The following is a 22,335-nucleotide window of genomic DNA, read 5'->3' on the forward strand; positions in this document are numbered from 1 at the left end:
CTGGTGCCTGTTGCTGTACCCCGGTCCCATAACTCGCTGGGGCTGCCCTGAGCCCTTGCTCTGGTCTGCCTTGATTTTGTGGCTGACCACGATGCTACGAAAGCTTGCTGCCTAACATGCGGAATTTTCAGGAGGACAAGGGAAATAAGAAAGTAGATGGGTGGTTATTGTTTCATATAGGGTAGGCACAGATGGTGAAACAGCTGACTTGCAGCGTGGGATGGAAGGTGGTGGATGGTCCTAAAAAGTCACTTCATATTAATGTGCTGTGTACCAAGTACATTGCAGAGGGTATGTGTTAATGTTTGAAATATAGCAGAAAAGTGCAGTATGTACCTATTTAAAGCTGCTGAGCTATCTATTTTTGAAATGTTCAGTCATTAAAAATCTTCTTAGACATCTAAGAAAGTGCATCAGATTTTTTTATTTTTTTTTTTTCCACCGTAGGTGTCTCTTTCTATATTAATGAGTAGCATGGCTTCATGATTACCTCCAGGAGCACAAGAAGTACAACTCTATGTACTAAGAAATTTGGGGGAGGATGAAATTTCAGGCCTCACAGTTTGATGCTTTAAGTGGAAACCTTACGTTAACTGAGCTAGAGATACTGCAGTCTCCAGTTGCTTAAACATTTGATGGTTTAATATTTGAAGCCCAATACTGATGATTCAGATGTACACATTTGTATCAGGCATTCATCATGCACCGCTATTCTGCCATACGTTTTTGTAGCATTTTATTTGTTTTTAACTTCTGTTGATGACTTCACAGACCCTGGGGTGCAGAGGCAGTGAGGCTGCTGTGGGTACCCCACGGCTGAAGTCTGGGGTCACCTGCCCAACCACGGCTTTTCCATGCTCAACTGGGTGCCGGGAAGGAGGCTGGTGGCAATGTTAGGGTTGGCACGTTTGTGATTCCAGGGACCAGAAGGAGAAAATGTGAGTTTGACATTCCTGATTATGCTGAAACTTCTAAATAATAATAATAATAATAATAATAATAATAATAATAATAATAATAATAATAATAATAATATAAATAATGCCAGCAGAAGGGGTCTTTGTGCATAGTGGCTGTGCGAAGGCAAGCGCCCTCCTTGGGCAGAGCAGTGCTTTATGGAGCTGCGGGCTGAGCCAACCGGACAATATTTATTTGCTTAGTAAAATGCTATGAGATATGTTTTGCAGTGGTTAGCATGATGGCTGCTTCCAGAGAGAAATTATTTTTCCTTTCTTAATTACATTTCCATTTCTTGAATCCCCAAAAGCAGCAAGTCGATTTAATGGACAAGAGAAAACAAGGACAAGTACATTTATTGCTTATCTGTGTTTTACTGCACTGTGTGAAAGGTTAATAAATTTTGAACTTGTGGGCAGCCAGTTTTCCTGGCCTGGCTCATGCAAAAGAGGAGCTTGTGGGGATGCTGACACCCGCATGTCTGGGTACGCACGACACACCCTGATCCAGGGCAGATCATGGTTTCCTTCTCTCGGAATAAAGAGGGTTGAGTGGGGGAATATCAACTAGACATAAGATAAAATGCTAATAAGCAGAGCAAATTGAAAATACCTGCATTTTTTTAAAAAATATCTTTTTTATGATGAAAAAATGCCATTCATAGAAAGTCACTTGGCAAATGAGCAATCAGAAATAAGTATGTAAATACTCAACTGGACACTGGACACTGCCATGATGTCCACATCTTCAAGCTCATCTTTCATGGGGCAGAGTGGAAGAGGGCTAAAGCTGAACACACAACTCGTGACAATCCTGGCTGTGGAGAGAGCCGGGCTCTGTGGCTGCCATCAGGCAGAGCCCAGCCGCAGCTGCTGAGGGGACAGAGGTCAAAAATCGAGGCTTTTTACTTTGGCATTTCAGCAGGGTCTGCACCCTGTCCCACCAGCTATTTACATAAATTAGTGACTCTTAAACACACTCAGAGTGCCCCATATCAAAGGTGAGTGCTGCGAGCACCAGCCTGGCATACAAAAATAAGATCCCCACTTCAGCCAGACATGCTTCAGAGAAAGGAGTGTTTTAGTGGCAGGTAAAGGACAGACCGAGGGCACCCGTTGGCATGGGGGACTTCAGCATTGCAGCTCCCAGTGGTCCTGGGGCAGCTGCCTCCCACAGGCTGGGAGTAGAGAATCACACCCCCTGCTCTGCAGGCTGGGTCCTCATCCATGGGGTCCCCACCTCATGTGCTGGACAAGCCCTCAAGCAACAAAGAAAAAAAGTTGGAAGCTGTCGATATAGGAGATGTCAAGTGTGAATTAGATACTGGGGAAATCATGGGGAAGATGGACTTCCAGCTACCAATATTCACTGTCATTCAGCTGAAAAAAAATCACCCAGAAACCCAACATGGAAAAAAACCTTTACAATTTTTAAAGTGTACATATTTAAAAGACATTGATAAATATTTATGGAACCAGTGGCTTTGCTCAATTTAATAAATCACTGCAAATAATACTCTTAGGTAACAGAAAGTAGTGTAGTAGAGCAGGGTTGGAGTCAGGCGGATGGATGACTGCGTTGAGAAACAAGGTTCCTCTGGAAAAGAAAATAAGTAAACCAGTTAACACCTTATTTCAGATGCTGACATGGCAATGCATTGTACATCAGTTCCAGGTTTTTAAAGAAATAAATGTTAATTGAATGGCCTTTTATTCTTTTGTGAAAAATATGTTTCACTTCTTGGAATTCATTTTGAAACCAAGTGAAAATATTTCAAAGAGGAATGATGTAAGAAATTATTTCATTTCTGTTGAGCTTTTAGGGGAACTTTTTGAATTTTCAATCTCTTTGAAGGTAATATTGCATCAGATTTCTCTTGTGACCTGTTTTATACCAATGCCATGCCCAACATCAGCTTAGCAGCTGCGCTCAGAGCCTTCTGCTCCAGGAAAAATTCCTGCTGGCGTCATAGTGCCCCAAATGCTGCTTCAAAAATCATGGGTATGGGCTAGTGCCACAGCCTGTATCAACCATGATACACTTGCAACGATGCAGCTTTGTTGTCTTCAGTACCAACTCAAAAACAGGTGAAAAGTCTGAAGACTTAAACGGGGTTTGGTTTTCATTTCTGTTGCGTTGGTGCAGTTCTGTCGGCAGGTGCAGTCTCATGTAGGCTGGTGAAATCAGGCCGTCCATCATAATGGCGATGAGCAACCCCCTGGCTTGAGTCAAAGCCGTATGCTAAGGTGTGCTTTATCCACCAGGACAAGTGTTTAACAGTGCACCTGATGTATCCGTGAACTTTAAGGTTGTCTAACAAGATTATATGCCTTTGCTGGCTCTGTACAGGGCTCCGCAGGGCATGTGCAGAGTAGAGTGGGCCATTGCCCATGAGATAACATAATGGGTTTGCACGGCACGGTTGTAATGGGGGGGCTACTGAGGTGGCTTTTGTGAGAAGATGCCAGAAGCTTCCCTCATGTCCGATGGAGCTAATGCCAGCTGGCTCCTAGATGGACCTGCCACTGGCCAAAATTGAGTTAATCAACAACGATTAACTTAATGCTATCAGAGTAGCACCTCTGATAGCATACTGGGGGTGGGGGGGTGGGGAGGAAATAATTGTGCTGGGAAGAGAGAGGAGTGAGAATACGTGAGAGAAACAACTCTGCAACACCAAGGTCAGTGAAGAAGGATGGGGAGAAGGTGGTCCAGGCATGAGACCAGAGATTCCCCGGCAGCCCGTGGTGAAGCCCACGGTGAGGCAGGCTGTGCCACTCAGCCCATGGAGGTTAATGGTGGAGCAGATAGCCACCTGCAGCCCGTGGAGGACCCCACGCTGGAGCAGGTAGATGCCTGAAGGAGGCTGGGCTGTGACTCCTGGGAAGCCCATGTTGGAGCAGGATTGCTGGCAGGACCTGTGACCCCACAGAGGACCCACGCTGCAGCAGTTTGTGAAGAACTGCAGCCGGTGGGAAGGACTCACACTGGAGAAGTTTGTGAAGAACTGTCACCTGTGGAAGGGGCCCCATGCTGGAACAGGTGAACAGGGTGAGAAGGAAGGAACATCAGAAATGACATGTGAAGAACTGTAGCCCCCCATTCCCCACTCCCCTGCACTGCTTGGAAAGAGGACATAGAGAACTTAAGGCTGGGAAAAAGGAAAGGGTGGGGGGAAGGTGTTTTTCTAATTTGTTTGGTAATAAATTAATCTAAATTTCCCCAAGTCAAGTCTGGTTTGCCTGTGACAATAATTGTTGAGTGATCTCCCTGTTCTTATCATGACCCACAAGCCTTTCATTGTATTTTCTCTCCTCTGTCCAGTAGATAAGGGGAGTGACAGAGCAGCTTTTGTGGGCACCTGGCATCCAGCCAGGGTCAAACCACCACAGATATGCTGATCTCACTTTCCAGGCTGCCTCTGAGGGCTGTGTTTGCCAGATGGACCTCCCATTGCCCCCAACCGTGGGTCTGCCAGCCCGGGTCCTGATGAGGCTGGTGCAGCCCTGCTGCAGGCACGTGCTGCCACGCAGGGCGTCACATTGTCATCCCTTGCCCTGCTCGTCACTGGCCATGTGGATGTGGCCCCTGGGCTGAGCACTTGCTGGCAGATTTGGGTAGGTGGCTCTGGATCTCTCCTTTGGTGATACTTTGGGGAAAAGCATCCTGCAAGCTTTTGTAGAAATGTGCTGGAAGTGTTTGGGGAACTATTTTCCTTCCGAGAAATACTGGTGTTTCTTTAAAATGCAGAGAAAAGACAAGAAAAGGAGAATACACTACTTTGTTTTTTAAATTTGGAAGATTTGATTTCCTTGGTTTTAACCCAAATGACCTGAAACTTTCCTATTGACAGGCCTTGTTTTGAACCAGATAAAAAAAATATGCTATTTGGATACCTTCTCCTTAGCTTTTGCTCTCTCACCATCCCAGATGCTGATAATAAATGAATAATAATAAATCAGAAAAAAACCACATTAAACTCAGAAGCTCAGAGGGATCCATTTGTCAGAGCCATAACTGAGTGAACAGTTTTCTGGCACTCCAATCAAGCTCCATCAAAACCTTCATCTCAAGCTGTGTACAAGATAACGGCATTCAGTCAGCGCTGAGAAAACATTTGCAGGCAGATAAGGCTGGAAGGGAAGGAGTGGGAGTTATATTAAACCTGGTTTTCAATCATTATTTCCCAAGGATCACATCCTTGTCTGGGTGGTGCCCTTCCTTCAGGAGGCAAGGAGATGTGAGCTCTGCCCTGGCTCGCCTCCTCCGTAGCATGTCCCTGCGGGGAGGCTGCAGATGTTCTTCATCCAGCGAGGGCTCCTAGGCACTGGCTGCCCCACGCTGACCCTACAACCACCATCTCAGCAGCCAGGCTCCATCCCCCTGACCTGCACAGCTCCATGGTGGCTCCTGCCCATCTCCTGGGCTTTTCACAACTGCATCAGCACTGATAGGTAGAAAACAACACAGTGCCAGGAAGAGAGAAGAAGAAAGATTGATGTTAGGCATCCAGCCCGTGTCTGTGCCTTTCTGTGAGGCTCTGCATTTTCCTGCAGAGTGGACGTGCCCTGCAACCTGTCGTTTGGTTTCTCATGCAAGAGGAGAATAACAAGAGGGTCAGGATGGGACTGCTGAGGATGGGGCCAGGAGACAGGTGGCTGAGCCATAATCCCTGGTGCAGGATGAAAACAAACCCTTTGTGTCCACCCTATCCATTCCCTGTCTCCAGGTCAAGCCGTTGGGTTTAGGGGCAGAAACCCATTCCTGAAGGGAAATGAGGGCATACGAGCAGGACACACGCTTCATGGCTTTGCAGCCGTTGTGGCTCAGGGTCCTGCACCCAACGGTGTTTTTTCTTTTTCTTTTTTTTTTTTTTTCCTTTATCTTCAAAATGGGGGACAAGGCAAAGAGACACAAATAAATTAAAAGCTTCTACGTCCTTCCAGTTAATTACGCAGTGGGCAACGGCCAAACCCCCCTGCTTTCCTTATTCCTGTGGGCCAAAGCCCTGGAGCATGTGATTTGATTACCATCACTGTCGTAAGGCAGTGCTCAGCGCCTGCTGCGTGACAGGGCATTTCTGGGGGGCTCAGGGGGTTTCTGGTTTCGGGGGCAGGCACGGTGGTCATGTCCAGTCCCTGCCTCTCCAGACTTCTCCCCATGGAGATGTGCTGAAGGCCCCTTCTAGGAGAGATCCAGAACTCCACAGGTGGTGACGGGGAGGCTGTGCTGCACCTTTCTGATGGCTCCAGTGTTTTATAACCTGCACTATTTATTTAAACAAGTCACATGTCTCAAAGCCTAAACGGCTCAAAGCCCTACCTCCAGATTCTGTACCAGGAGGGGTGTGGGAATGTCTAGTAGGACTTGAGAGCACTGGTGATACCCTTTTGTTCAGGGTACTCTGTCGGACACTGACTGGCCTTATGCTCAAGGAGGGACATGGAAGTGATGGGAAGAGTTAACAGGACCCAGATGCTGGAAAGCAGCCTGGCAAACTGGGGATATTAATCAGCTCAGATCGCTCAGCCTAGCAAGGGGGGGACTGAGGAGCGAGCTGGCTGCTCTATGTAGGTCACTTTGTAGGCCAAACCTTTGAGCCCTGGCCAGCAGTGAGGCCGGCGGGGATGAGGACAACCAGTGGTGAAACCCCACAGCGCCATGGCCGGCAGCCCCGGGCCCATCTGCGGAGGGCTGGGCGCCCTGCGGAGCCAGGCTTTCCCTCGTGCTTTCAGCAGTGAGATGGCTTCAGTGTCTTCAGGAAGAAACCTGGGCAAGCTGGAAAGAGCCTGGGAGGTAAATGCAGCACTGCATTAATGGAGGTTACAGCTCACAAGTCCTGGCGGTGGCAGCAAGGAAACCTCCAGTGCGCAAAGGCCCCGCACCGTGGTCGGTGTCAGGCAGCCCTGAGTGCTGCACCGACACAGAAGGCACGAGGTCCTTGTCTTCACCTGCTCACAGGTTAAAATAGCTGGAGAGAAATTTTTGGCAGCTCGATGGCAGTCTGTGTCTGCTGACAGAGGGATGAGGCAACTCCCCTGGGCAGGAGGCAAACCTCAGCCAACAAAAGCATGGCAAGAGATAAGGTACACACCCCTACAGTTTGGATGGTTACTATTCAGGCAGCTTATCAGTAAAAGCAAAAGACTTTTGTGTTGGTCACAGGCCCTACATCAAGCTGGGGTTTCTTTCTGAAAGACTGTTGTCCAGCCACCCCCAAGAACGCAGGCGAGAGCTGCCTGGTGGTGCCTGCGGGCATGTGCCAGCCAGGGGACGGGTACCAGCTGGAGCTGGCAGCCTGCCGGCCCTGACGCCTGTGGGTTGATGTCCCCCCCCGACAAAACACATGTGGCGGAGGGGTGTCCCTAACCCAGGCATGGCTGTCTGGCTTCCCACTGGTGCCAGCTATGACTGCGGCTGCCGAGTCTTACCAGCTCTGTCCTCCACCTGGCACAGCCAGCTCCCACCCAACCCGCAGTGTCAATGGCTCAAGGAAGACACAAAGCAGGAGCTTGTGGCTATGAGCGTGTTTCTGCTCCCATCCTTAGGAGACCACGCTGTTAACATGCAACATTGGCATGTCTCAGCAGATCGATTGCTCCAGGCTCCACTAGCGATTAGCACTGGAAATAATAATGACTGGAATGGCAAAAGGCTGAGGCTAGACTGAAGGTTTTATACAGGATGAAATGAAAAGTCACAATTGAATCATCTCAGGTCTTGCACAGAGTTAGTGTTGCTGTAATTGGTTAAGGAATAAATTCACAGCTTCAGCAGGAAGTGGAGACACTCCCGGACTCACTGAAGTTCTTCTTCACAGTTTGCAAGCCCTATTCGTAGTCCCATATAGAAATAATCAGACTGTGAGAGTTTGGCTTAGCTTGCAAAATAAATGTGAGCAATGTACATTAAAGAAAATCAGAACACTTACTTCTCAATAAAATTTTATTCACGCATGACTAGCATGCCTTCTTACAAATACAGGGTAGAAGGAGGTATTAGGCATGCATAAGCAAAACTAATATTAAGAACAGCATATCCTTTGTGAAGATCAATTAAATGAGCTTTTATGCCTGATTGGTTCATTTAAGCAGTTCCATTAACTGACTTTTTCCTGTCCTTCTACTGATTAGCTTTATTCTTGTATGCAGCGTTACGATGTGAATGGCTACGGGCAGCTTAAGATTTTTCCCTCCACGTGAAGTTCTTATGGGAAACTATTTTTCAAAGAGTTTTTTTCATGACTGTTTGGTCTCCAGCATTTTAATAAATGGCTTCCTGTTGGGATGTAGTGTCCTGCAAGTGAGGTTCACCAGCCAGGTGCAATCTGCTGTGAAGAAGAATACGAAGCAACTGAACGAGTATCACACTTAAGAGTCGTATTAACAATGTGCTTGCGTTTTTTGAATGGGAGCATTGCTTTCTGTAAACTTCCTTTAAAATTCACTCAATATTTTTTGTTTTGCATGGTGTGCAATAGTCTGCTAGTGCCATTGCTGCTGTAGGGCTGAACCCAGTCCCGACAAGAGAGGAAGCAGTCTCCTCCCTCCCTGACCCCATGCCTGTCCCTGTCCCAACCCTCTGCATGTGCCACCACACATGACTGCACCCAGGAGGAGCTGTACCCATCAGTGCGCTGTGGAAGTAATTGGAAATGAGACATTAAGACAGGCAAATTCAGCTTTCTTTGCTCTTTAGGCAGTGGTTAGACAAGCATATCTAGATCAAAAAAGTATTCATGTTTACCTATAGACAGCTTAAAACCCCACCTGCTGATTCATTTAAGCACGACAGAGGAGTGGATAGGGTAAGGTAAGGTAAGGTAAGAAGGAAACACAGGACACAGGGTGGGTGGGGGTCAGCAGGAGGAACCTTCTGTGCTCCAGTGGATTTATGTAGGGCAAGAAACAGCCCCAGGAGCATTGGCCAGTACAGGAGTCATCTGTGGGGAATGGTACCCACTTATTTTGTTAGCTGCTGTTGCTGAGAGGTATTTGAGCCTTGTTTGCACAAGTTATTGTAGAACTTTGCATATTTTGATATAATGAAGCAATCACTATTCCCACCTTCCCCCTAGCAGGGGTGCTGTTATATAGATAAAGCTTCATGTGTGGTGGGGTGTCTGATGTGCCTAGCTTACCAGCAGAGCTTGCACTGTCTGCCAAAGATACAGTTTTGCATCAGTAAAATTATAATACTGTAAATCTGAGGGTAGAAACCATTTTGCTACTATACGAGTAGGTTTTATTGGTAACAATTTCCCTCAGATTAATCTGCACTGCTATTAATGTCTTTATAGCGTAAACTGTGCCCATTGAAGGGATGATGCTTTCATTTCAACAAAAGTCCTCCTCCTGACTGAAATAAATCTGTGTAGGTTCACTGTAGAAAAACCTTGAAACCTTCTGTACGAAAATTAGATTTAATTTTGCATTAAAGCGAATAGCCTTGAAACTTCCAATACAGTCAGGTAATAAAGCTGTTGAAACATCCCATACCTACACCAAGTATGCAGCCTGTAAATCCCTTACATACCCTCTTCAGCTGCAAGTGCTGCTCTGCCTTCCCCCACAGCTGTCTTAGCAGCACATGCATTCAGAAAAACCCAAGGACAGAGCTCTTATTCACATTTTTCATAGTGCTACAAAACTAAACCCAGCAAACCTAAACCCAAAACAAACAATGGCATCTTTTGATGGGTGTTTGCTGTCTGATCTTATCTCTGCCTGCCTTATGCTTGAACGAGCTCCTGTGTGAATATACTAACTGTCACTTAGCGAGGTCATCTCCAACCAATGTTACTTGTCAGGGGAGATGACAATATAGAGACACCAACGCAATCGGTGTTTCAAGCTGCCAGTTTCCTGCTTGAAGGAGAAAGGAGTGACATGGATGGGGGTGCTGGGGGAGGTGAGTTTGGGGGCGACTCTGGTTTGGAAGGCAGAAATACCCCTTGGTTCAAGCTGAATGTCCCAGTCCATGAGCCCCACCTCCTCCTCAGCCGGCTGAGCAGCATCGACGCTGTCTTTTTTTTTTTAATTTGATCTAGCCTCTTTTGATGACTAAGGGAACAGGAAGATTATAGTTTAAGTATGTAATTTTCATTTGATGTGACAGGTTAAAGCTATGTGCATTTAGAGAAGGCTTAGGCTATTTTAGTTCAATTACAACACTGATTTAGGACCTGACTCACTCTTTGAGGCCTAACTTCATGTAGACACATGATGACTTAAATTTACTGCTAAATGAAATATAGGCATATGTTTACGTTACTCTGCTTAAATGCTTTGCTGGTGTAGGGGTGGATTTACACAGCAAGCGCAATCCTAAATCAGGGGTACAGAGAATTAGATTTTGCTTGGTTTTGTTTTTTTTTTTCCTCAGCACAAAGGCTAGATATTTCAGAGTTTATTTTACTTTGTCTTGTGCCCCTCCAGACATTAGCCTGTGTAATCTCCAAGTGCAATGTGTGCCTTCCAGTGTGCAGTCCTGCTAGAGACCCAACACCCTCAAGTCTCCCTGGCTTTAAAGACAGCTGGGCAGGCTAAGAGCTGTGAAGATGCAAACTGCTAAAACTCAACAGAGCAAACTAGGAGCAGTAACCCTTCCCTGGCATGGCTGAAGAGAGTCGAAACAGGTTTTGTATGAAATGGTAACATACTCCTGTTTCAGTAAGCTCCTTGGCTGGACTGCCCTGAAGACAGCCGGTGAGGGATGTGATGTGCAGCAGCTGTGTGGTCAGAGGTGTGAGCCCCAGGTCACCCTTGGTTTCCCATTTTCCATGGGAAAATGTCCTGTGTTCAGGTAGAGGGCAGGAAATTTGCTTGCAGAAGCTTTTGTGTGTCCAGAGTCTCGTGGCCTTTGTAGGTCAGACCATGACAAAGAAAGTGTTAGCGGTTTCCCAAAACTAAAGGAAAGGTTTTTTTAGGAACTCAGAGCACAAAAGAGATAGTCATGCATACAGAGGGAGGCACAGGCATTCTAGGTGCCTTAGCTAATGCTTCCTCTTTAGAAGAAACTAAAGCTACCCAGCTTTGGGGTTTTTTTGCCTTTAAAAAACCTGAAAAGGCACCCCCCAACACCCCCCTCTGCTTTTTAGAGCAGTCCTCTCTGAAGCAAATGTGGAAGTGGCTCTGAACCTCTCTTCTTACTTTTATTTCTCCTGCAAAGCAGAACAAGCAAACAGTGGTTTGTATGTCTCCTTAATGACATCTGTCCACCTCTAGCCTTGGAGTAGAGGGGGAGGAGAAAGGGAGCTGCCAGCAGCCTGTAGCGATTGATCTGTTTCTTGGGTTTTATGCTGCACTAGAACAACCTGTTTCAAAAGTGACAATGACAAATCAAAGTGAATATTTCTTGATAGAAATTCAAACTCCCTGATTTGTTAGTGGGTATTTTGCTATTAGAAGGGCTGCTCTATCTGTAACATTTATTTGGAAGTATTCTTTTCTGCTTGAGCTTGCAGCCCTTCGGAGAGAAATGCATTTCCCCAAAGCCATTTGCTTCAATAATTGTTGTCATGTGAAACTGTCATTGATTGCTGTCACCGGGAGACAGTTTGCATATATACGAAGGTAAAAATGCTGCGCTTCTCCACTTGCACCAAGAAGTATTGCAAGTGGCCCCGGGAAGGGATGGGACGTCTTGGCTGGACTCGGGCCAGCCCTAAAGGAAAGGCTTGACTGTGCCCGGGGCTGAGCTCTGTCCTGAACCTGAGCTGGTGCCCAAACAGCAAAGTGCCAGGGGTCAAGCAAACACAGGGGTGTGAGGAGATGGGAGGAGAGGGGCGATGAAGTGACTGGGCAGAGTGGAGACGGGGCTGGCAGCGGGGTGCTGCCCCCCACCGCTGCTGCTGCCCGCGGGGTTGCGCGGGGCGGTGTTTGCTCCCCTTTGCCCTTGTCACCAGAATGTCATTCCCCGTCAGGGGAAATCTCGGGACAGTGAGGGTGCCCGAACGCAGCCTTTTTAGCAGAGGGAGGTTTCTCTCCCCCTGTGCAGATGAAGGCAGCATCGTTGGTGACTGGGAGCGCGGGGCCGGACCGTCCCAGCGCTGGAAGGGCTGGCGCTGCGCTGACGCTTTCCAGCCCCACGAGCACCGCTCCGGCGCCTGGGAGGCCATTGCCCCCCCCGCCAGCCAAAATGTCCAAAATAAACCATCTGCGGGCAGTTCCTAACCTTGCCTTCCCTGCCGACGGAGCTTGCAGCGGTACAGTCGGTCCGTTACCTATGGGAGAGAGGGAGGGAGGAGGGAGAGGGAGGGAGGGAGGGAGGAGGAGGAGGAGGAGGAGGGAGAGAGGGAAGGCGGCAGGAGCTCCGGTTACCGCTGCCGCAGCGCTGCCGTCCCTCGCTTCTGGCCCCGGAGGCACAGGCGATCCCGCTGCGCCTCGCTCGGGGTGGCTGGGCTGCGGGGAGACCCGGGGAGACTTCGCAAACTGTAGCCGGCGCCCCCCTCCCGGGGGAAGGGCCGCCCGCCCGCTGCAGCCCCCGCCCAGCACGGCCGGAGCCGCCGGGGGATGCGCCGCGGCCGCCTGAGGTGAGGAGCTGCCCCTGCCCCCAGCTCCAGCGGCAGGTATGGCCGGGGGCACGGGGGTCCCCGCACCTACAGCTGCACCCCTGGACCTGCGCCCCCGGCTTTCTGGGAGTCGCCAGCCGCCGCGGCGGGGTAGGGAGAGTAGGACAATAAAGTGTGGCGGATGCCACCACAGTTGGGAGATGGGATCAAAGTCCAGGGAAGCCGCTCGCCCGGGCCGAGCATCCGGTGGCCCCGTGGCATGTGGGGCTCAGCCGAGGGCTCCGGACCGCAGCGCCCGTCCTCCGGTAAAGCGGGCAGTGATGTGCATCAAGGGCGGTGATGTGCATCACGGGCGGTGAGGTGCATCAGGCTACTTGGCGTGAGCGGGGAACACTGATTTGGTGGTAAGAAAGTAGCAAGCAATCTTCTTGTTTGCCGGAGGATGTAGTGTGTGCTATTTAGTGTGTCTTTTAACACAAGGAAATCGTTTGGCAGCCAGCGAACCTGTCCCCAGATAAAAACCAGGATCACTTAGGACAACTACAGGGCAATGTTCTCCTGGCTGTCCAGTGTGTTTGCTGAGACCTTGGATAAGATGCTTAAAAAGAAGAAGATCCGTGCGGTACAGGTAAGTAATTAAAAAGCAGCCCTTGGGCCTGATCCTACAGACATCACTGTGTGTAATCAGCACTTTTAAACCCAAGTAGTTATTTACAAAGGATTTGCCAGCATGCGGGCCGTGGTACGATTACTGTTCCTCTGCTTTCTGCCTTAGCCCTGCTAATGCAAAGAGGAGCCGGACACCGTCCCTCCCGGTTAGCATTTGGCACAGGGCTGTGGCGGTGCGGGGAGCCTGAGTGGCTGTCCCTGGGCTTCCCTGCCCTGGGTGGAAACCGTGTGATGCCCAGTCAATGTTATCCTCCAAAAGTACCAGATTGCTTCTTTCGCAGACATGTAAAGGCAAAGATTTAGTTCAAGTGCTGGGTTGATAGGGGAAGAATAAAGCTCCAAACACTGAACAATGACTGTGCCAAGAGGCAGCATGACACAAAAGGGCACAGAATGGCAGGAGCACTGGGCTCACGTACTCTGTGCAAGTGCTGCCCCGGCTTAAAATAGGAGCAAAAACCATCTGAAAGGTACCATCCTGATAAGTCCTCATCCTACAGTGATATTGTCAGGGCTGAGCAGCACTCTGTTTATGAAAGATTTAGGAGTGATGTTGGAATATCATTATTGGTAATTTTCCCCATTTTGAACATTTATTGTACAATCTGCATGGCTATCTCTTCTGTGCAGTGCTCTTTTACTTCTTACTTTGTGTATCTTGACATTGCTTCCAAGGGAGACACAGAGGACCTTCATCCTGTCTGAAATACCATTTTCATGTTCATTTTTTTCATTAAGATAAAAAATCCAACATACAGCACTAATTGTAAATGAGGGTGATACTTGATTTTTTGGGGGGAACAACAGACATGTACATACACTTTTTGAAGAATGGTGCTTCTATAGCTCAGAGAACCAGGCTCTTGGAGTACTAGCATTGACAGCAAGAGCTTAAAGAAGAAATTTTGCCATTGCTTTTTTTGTTTATGAAGATAAGAAAGTGGCTGTGAGTTGGACTTTGTTCCTGTTCAGCACGATGAACCACATGGGTTTATATGGGGTAAGGTTGCTCTGATTCATCCCATTGTGGACAATTACTTGTCTTTGGTGAGATCTGCAGTTTAGAACATAGCAATTAAAATAGTTATTGTAATAAATTTGCTGATTCATGAGGCAATTTTTTAAAAAAGTGAAATATGCTCATTAGCATCAGTGATAAATGGAAGATGGGAGTATTGTAGGAACAGAGGGAGCATTTGAAGAAGCAAGTCTATTAGCATTGAAGAGAAACCTGGAAAGGGACATTTGGTACAAGAGGGCGAAGGAAAGACAGAGAGAGAATTGGAAGAGTTTTAGTCTGAATGTTTGGAAAAAATGATTACTAAGATGAGAAAAGGTCCGGAGCACCCCAGAGGCGCTGCTGTTTTCTCTGCCTGCAAGAAAGGATGCCTCTTTGCTCATTGCCTGCCAGCTGTGTTTGGATTGACTGTGGAAGTGGATTAAATTAAAACTGTCCAAATATACTCCTGAAAAGTACAAAGAATACCTACACCAGGGGCTGCACTGTAATGGCTGTCCTGCACAGTTTCTCTGCGTTGATAGTCTGAAATTTGCAACAGGTTGCTTAACAGCTCATATTGCAGCCTCCACTGTAACATCTCTCTCCTTCCTGGAAAAGGGATCTGGCCTTACTAAATATCCCGGCTGACATTGTGGTGGGCTTTTTAGGGCCAGGATTCACAAGGAGAATTTTGCAGGCAGCTTGGAAAAGCAAAATGATATTTTAAAACAGAAGTAAGCTTTCTTGACTTGGCTAAAGTCCCTGGAAGTAAATTTTGTTTTGACTCTTCAGATGCAGCACTTCTTTCCTGTGACATTTATGGGAGCAGCTCCACCTCCTGCCAAACTTTCTGCTGGTTTTGAGAGGAAACCTGCCATTTTGTTCTGAGGCTCTTTGGCTTTTCCAAATGAATGTCATGAGTGACTAGCCATGGTAATGTGGATGAGTTCAAGATGCATCAAGAGCTAATAGCTCTTAATGTTTGGGGTTTTTTTTAAATAAAGAGGAAGATGTAGCCTCTGGGTCAGAAGATCCCTGTGCCATAAATGCCTTCCTTCTGTGAGAATACACTCACCATGATCTTTGTTCTACTTTAGGCATCAGTTGCCTGGGTAGTTTCAGAGGCAGAACCCAGAGACCACATAGACTTCTGGTCTGGACCAGTGCAACCATTGAATAATGGAAATTTTCACACCTGAGGTGACACTTCCATATCTGAACTGGAAAGGCTGTGTTTTTGAGTGGATGAAACCCTTGTAATAATAAAGTTGTATTTTTTAATAGGTGAGTGTTGCATGCAAAGCTCCTATGCCTATTCGTTGCCTCTGAGAGAGCTGCTGTGTCAGTTTATATGCGTACGCTGGCATTGTGGTTAACCACCAGTTCATTACCCTCTGTAGTACAAATCCATGATTTGGAGGAGGAAATGGTGGAAATCTTTCTTTGAAGAGATAAGGTTAAGGAATTACAGTGGGTCAGATGGCTCTTCTGAAACTGTCTCTGTCGTAGCACAGCGGGAAGAGACCTGGGGGATGGAGGTGAAACTTTCAGGGACTCTTACTCAGTTACTGAATTCTAACCTATTTATGTTTTAAAGTCTACATTTTTTGGTCAGATTTTTTCTTTGATTGCTGGGAAAAAAGTTTCTTTGCCTGTTATAACTGTACCATTGTTTAGGCTGTGTTGGTCATTCTGCTAAAAACAATACACTTGTATGCATATATCTGTATACATCTGTATTATGTATATATGCATGGAATTTCATTGTGATTAATATTAATCTAAAATTTAAGACATCACTCTAATATGTGGGGTTTTTTCCCCTAGAACCATTAAATTAAAAACTTGACTTGTTTCTACTCTTCATCTTTTTTTTTTTCCTTATTTTTTTTCTTTTCTTATTAAAACCCGAAGTGGTAAATAAAACCAGTCCAACCTTCTACAAAGAGCATTCAATTTCCTGTTAAAGTTACAGGCTCAATCAGCTAAAAGGGTATTAGTGACATAACAACAGAGTATAAGCCAGGCAACATGGTAGGATTTGAAAATTAGTACCAACAATGCTCCTTTTCTATCTGTTGTCTAATTGATTGCTTAGGGTTTGGACATCAGGACTCCTGCCATGGGTCTGTGACCATGGGTGAATGGCTCGCCCATTGCCCAGCATTAGCTCCCTGGCTGTAAAACTTCATGGCCTTTCTGGAGAGCCAGGGGCTTATTTTAGGCATCAAAAGCACCCACCCCTCAGAGCCCCTCTCCCCATGCACACCCCATCACGGCAGGCCAACCGTAGTGCAGAGGTGCCTGGAGAGGAGCTGGGAAAGCTAACCCTACTCAGTAGCACTGCAAAAAAAGTGACAAGAAAACCAGAGAAGAAAAAAAAAAAACCTAAAAAAAAAAGGAAAAAAAGGGAGAGGATTTGACTGTAAATAAAGTGCCTAGCAACTCAGGGCTTAAATGATAGAAGCTGGTATGTATGAAGCAGAGGAACAATGTCTTGCTTTGAGTCACTGATGGGCTGACAAGGAAAGACAATCCTGATAGCAGAAGCTGGTGAGAGGTAGCAGAGGGAAAGAGTTTTTCCATGGTCTGACAGTAAGGGCGGCAGAAGGAGTTTTTCCCTTGTCCTGTACCCTTTCCAGGTTGTCATCCTTCTTGCCTGCCAGTCTTGACATTTGCTTTGGGTGAGGACATTGTTAATACATGTTGCTGTAAAAACCTCCCTCTGAAAAGTGGCATTTTAAAGTGCCAGGAAGGAGACATTTAGCCTCATCACCTTGGTGGCGCAGTTCTTTTGGTTGGAAGCAGCATCACCAGCTTGGGAGGTTCAGTGGGATGCTGCTACCAAACACATGGGGCAGGAGAAGCCAGCCAGCGCTCCCAGGGGATGAGGCAGGGTAGTCTGTCCCCATGCAACCCTTTATTTAGGGTAGAGGTTCACCACCACTGGTTTTGGTAGTCCTGTGTGGGACATGAGTAGGCACTGCTGTTCCTGAGAAGGTCTGGTCGGTGTCGGGCAGCTTCCCACTCTGGCAGTGGGGGGACAGCTGAAAACTACTGGGCCAGAGGGAAGCCCTCCCCAACTTCAGAGCTTGGGCTACAGGAGAAACCCAGCTACTTGCCTACCTGTAACGGTGGCCCAGCCACTGCTGAACCCACTGCCTTACCAGAGACATCATCTTTGAGAGTTCCAGGCTGACCCCTGCTCCTCTGAAATGCTTGCGCTTAGAAAAAAAAATAAATGTTTCCTGCTGTATGTGACATTTTCTTATTATCTATGAATGTTCAATCCCTCCCTGTGTCCTGCTGAGCTTCTGAGAAAGCAATTTAAAGGTTTTATTCTGAGGAAAATCAAAAGTTAGCGGGTATTATTAGTACTTATACCAGGGCACATGTTCTGATTATTAGGGAAGAAAAATGGGAATATTGCTGCTGACTTGAACTGTGCAGTATGTGAGGTCATTAACTCCTGCTTATGCACTTAAATCATGCCAATGCTTTTAGGTCTGCGTTGTCACAGCTGCTTGTGTTTCTGTTTACAAAACGAGGACTCTTGCAGATAGTCAAAGCGCTTCAGCCTTTTGCAGTGCGGGTCGTTCGCTGGCTGGTGTGTGTGACCTCAACACAAAGCTAACACCCATCGTCCACTGAACTCAGTGGCCTGACCGTAGCTTTGCCCCAGAAAAAACTGAGAAAACTTTATTTCTTTAAATTGGTATTTTGAATCTGTTTCTCAGGGGGACACTAGACCTACTTACCTCTCTCTGCCTCGGCCAGATTTCTTTTCCTGATCTATGTGGCAGATAGTCTTGATCTCTTGGTGCCGTTTACATAATTATACTCATTAACAGAACTAAAGGAGGTGTCAGATTAATTTTGATGGAATAACTAGACTTTGTCACAAGAGTTACCACGGCCTTATCAGTGTGCAACATGAAGGAGTTACACAGGGGTCAGCAGTGTGGACAGAGACCCTAAAGCCAAACTGCCTGCTGCAGCAGAACGCAGGAGGAAGCTCTTGCGCTGGTGGAAATAGGTATTTGCAAAGTAGAGGGCTGCAGTTTGACTGATTTGGATCACAGACCTTGACTACCTTCTTTTCTCCACGTGCTTGTTTCAGGTGTGTGCGAGAGGAGCACTGGGCTGCAGGCTCCTGTAGTGCGCGTTGCTTGGGTGCCAGGCTGTTGCGCAAACCTCATTTGGATCTGTGCAGAGCCGTGAAACGCTGTGCCAGTCAGTTTTAACAAACCGCTGTTTAGGACGCGAAGCAGGTAATTTTTTGGCAGTGCCCTACATAAAATATTGTGTAGTTGAAACAACAGGAGATAGAAAAAGCTTTGACATAATTACAAACTGCAATTCCTGACTCAGATCAGAGAGAAAACCCAAGTATAATCTCATGCAAAAAGATTTTCTAGAAAACTGGAAAGATTGGTTTTGATGCAAAAGTACTGGATGCTGTTCAAAATGACCTCTAGAAAAGAGGTTGGCTGCTGATAGGTCTCCATTGCTTTCTGGACCACCTCCTGTAGACTTATTGTTCCTTTCATACTAACATCTCCAGGACTGTTCCATGGAGGTATGTGCATGCAGGCTGGAAATCTTGAATCACAGACTGTACTATTTGTCGGATGCAGGCAAAGGAGGAAAGATACAGTGACAGAGACAGTTTAGAAACCACAAGGTGTTGTCACACCTAACCCACACTCATATCTCTGCTGTAGAGCAAGGTACTTTAGGTTGGGTGGTGATTGTTTTGTTAAATGTGGTCACAGCCATGCTGTCCTGTTGAAACATCACAGAAGCCATTTTTTCCTCATGTGTTCTTCACACGTAGCTGTTCTCCCAGGCAGTGGGGGAGATGGAGCATTTGCTTCACCCAGGAACATAAACCTGCTGTTTGCAAGTGGGATCAGGACGGGATGGGGACCCAGCATCCCAGGGCTAAGGAGCCAATACTAAGGTGATTTAATTCCCTGATAGGCAACTTAAGTGGTCCAAGGAACTGACCTGCCTGTATTAATATAAAATTATTTTAACTTTCAAAATTTTCCCTGTTCACCCAAAACCAAGAGTGAAATCGAAGGTTTTAAAAGAAAAACAGCCTCAGAGACAGGAAGCTGGTCATCTCTGTCACCCTTTCCCTTGGTATTCTTTCAGTAATGCCAACCTTGTAACCTATTGCCAAGCTTAGGTCCTTGGGACACCAAAGCTGTACCTCTGCAAATGTATCTTTTCCAACAGCCCCACCGTTGCATCACAGGCTCCCACTGGCCTTGTGGGCATCTGGGGCAACTCATCCCTTCTTGAGCATCAAGGGGGACAAATTAAAGGTAGGGCTGTCAGGTGAGACACCTGTGTGCACTCTCATTTGTTTGCTGAGTTCACCTGGCGAGGGAAGTTTGGGCAACTGGTGTTATAATGGGGAAAGAATATTGCAAGAGTGAAACAGAGGAAATGGGATTGCAACAAAAATCCTGTATGGACAGGGAGACTGAGACTCCTCTACTGCATCTGGTCCAGGGGCTTTCGTGGCTCTGCAGGGCTGGGTGTCCCAGTGAGGAGCCGCAGCTCGGGTGAATCCCCAGAGTGGGGTCCAACATGTTATCTGGATGGCTCCCTCCTACACATGGCTGGGGAGGCAGAGAGAACTGGGACACCAGCCTGGGAACACCCAAGGTGCTACTGGTGTGATCTGGGCCCTTGCAAGCCCTCTCCCCAGTCCACTCCACAAATATCTCTGTGGGTAACGGCAAACGTTTCATTTGAGGAAAAAAGAACAGCATTCCTACTAGTTCCAGGTAAGCCCAAATTTCCTTTTGGTGATTAAACCAATGGCAAAAACTAGTATTTTCCAGATTTCACATAGTTCAAACCAAATGAGACTTTGCTCCAGGAAGTGTTTATTATCAAGGCCACTGCCTACCCATTGGTGGTGGTCAGTCACCTGCTGTGAAACGATATGTGTACATATGTGTGATCTGCAAAATTTATAAAATATGTTTTACAATGTACATACATTTACAAATGTTTGCATTGCCTCTGTGTGTGTGTGTGTGTTTATATAGCTGTATAAGGTATGTTGCTTCATACATACACTGAAAAGGGAAGACAGCCTGGCTCTGGATTGGCAGTATGGTAAATACATGCCAGAACATACGTTGGGAGGCTGCTCTCCCAGCTGTCCAGAACAGGGACCTTTTTAATTTTTTTCTTTAGATCTGTTACCAGTGCCCAAACATGGAAATAAGAAGTAAATATGGTCAAATCACATTTGTCTGATTCTATTGCAGTCTGGTAAAATTAGTATGTTATATTATGGTTTCTTGCTCTTGAGTATTTCTAAAATACTTCTGAAAGTATTTTAATGGGTTTTAATAGAAAATGGCTCTCAATTACTTTCTTTATTCAGTATTTGAAGGACTTTTGTTTGTACATGTTCTGGAATTCCTGTGACAGAGAAATGTCAAAAACTCTCAGACAGTCTCGTGAGAGCAGGTGACAGGAGTAAACCTCTTCTGCAGCCCTGTTGTCAACCTCAGAACATCATCCTTTCCTAAAAACACTATTTTCAGAATATTAATGTGCTTCCTCCCAGGCCACTGAAGAACATGAGAACAAATGCAGAGCAGATTTTCTTATAATCTTGTGTGTGTGTTTGTGCATATATATATTCTCATACAATTTTACATATGTATTTAATTAAAGCAATTTTTAAGTTAATCACAAGACTGCTGTGAGCTATACATGCAAGAAAAAACAGATCCGAGGAACACTCTATTTAAAGATAAAGTTAATTTAAATGTAAGTGGCAGAAGAAATGTGAACTTTTGAAATATTTTCAAAATTCATTAGTGAATCATTGCAAAAATGCATTTCACTGTGGGAGGAATTTCAGTAAACCAGGACTCCAGTTCTGCTTGTTTCGTGCTTCTGAGAATACTGACTGAAGTGAATGGGACTGTTCTTATGAGTAAAATGAGCTGGATTTGGTCCCAGGAACACCTGGCTGGACTTTAAGATGAACTTATAACTGCAACGCAAAACCTCTTTTGCTGCTTGGAAAGGGGAATTTGAACAAAAGAGGGCACTAACGTGGTTTTGGAGAGTCTGGGCAGAACATTCCTGATTGGAAGGCAGAGATCAAACTTCTATGAAATCTATAGCTCTGGGGATTGTACATTAGTTTGCTGTATTTTTAGGTGAGACGCCACATCCAATTCCTTCTTAAGAAGCAGGGAAGCGGAAGGGAATGCCCTTCCCCCAGTAAAATTTCCCCCACCCTAGTGCTCTAAAATAGTAACTGGTGGGCCTGCGGCTTAATAGAATGAGCAATTGAAGCATTATACTCTTCTCACCAGGTTAATTTATGGTGATGCATAATTTTTTTGACACTGTGACCTTTTTGGGTTTGCTTAGATAACTTTTCTTTCTCTCAGAATTTATACTAGAATTGTAATCAGATATGCAGCACATTAATCTGTAATAAGAATGAATGAATGAACATTGATGTTATTGTTTGGATCTCTTTCACCTTGAAAGGAGAAGGAAGTACAGATAACCTCTTCTCACCTCAGCGTGCCCTAGTGAGTTACCTAAACTCTGCAAAAGCTGAAACATCCAAATAACCTGACCCACTGTTGGTTTTTTTTCTGAGCAGGTGACCCGACTTCAAATACATGACTCATGGTCCCTCCAGCAAAAAGATCAGGAGCAGTTTCTGGGTTGGTGCAAGAGCCCCGCAGGATGCAAGGAAGCTGAAGATAGGAGGAACCTGGCTGGGTCTACCCACTGGACAGCACTTGCTGGCTCTGGGATACAGGCACTTTTCAAACAAATGGAGAAACATGGTATGTAAACAGCTACCCCCCCCCCCCCCATCCTTCCCCCCCTTACTGCTGTTATTCTTTCTCACCTGGCATGGGCCCATACCTGCTGCTTCTCCACTCTTTGGTTTGTGAGGGCCCCGGTGGGTCTAGGTCATGGTTTGTAAGATGTTGAAGATGGGGAGGAGGTCTGAACAATTAGGCAGGGTAACCTGCTGTCAGTGGACATGCCTGTGTGGATTTCTGAGGAGATGCTGGCTTGGAGGGAGGGAAGATTCAAGTAAGCACAAGTGTGAATTTGATTGCCAGCAGGCATCTTGGGGGAGCGATACTGAAAGAAATGCATGTGGGCGAGTGCTCTGAAATAGGTA

General features: G+C 46.5%; 1 protein-coding gene across 8 annotated transcripts in view; it reads left to right on the forward strand.

The window, feature by feature from the left end:
• The first annotated feature begins 995 nt into the window (after window positions 1–995).
• Window positions 996–22,335, forward strand: part of B3GALT5 (beta-1,3-galactosyltransferase 5) — a 31,159-nt gene continuing 9,819 nt past the window's right edge. The window contains exons 1-3 of one of the 8 annotated variants that reach the window (XM_080376670.1): window positions 996–13,097; window positions 18,259–18,409; window positions 21,799–21,988. In XM_080376670.1, the coding sequence (XP_080232796.1) occupies window positions 21,818–21,988 (171 nt within the window). In that variant the 5' untranslated portion in view covers window positions 996–13,097; window positions 18,259–18,409; window positions 21,799–21,817. Of the gene's footprint in view, window positions 21,989–22,335 lie in introns of all 8 variants that reach the window. The other 7 variants (XM_080376671.1, XM_080376672.1, XM_080376674.1 and 4 more) reach the window with 7 other exon arrangements.

Source organism: Falco punctatus (assembly GCF_963210335.1).
Source record: "Falco punctatus genome assembly, chromosome: 2".
NCBI lineage: Eukaryota > Metazoa > Chordata > Aves > Falconiformes > Falconidae > Falco > Falco punctatus.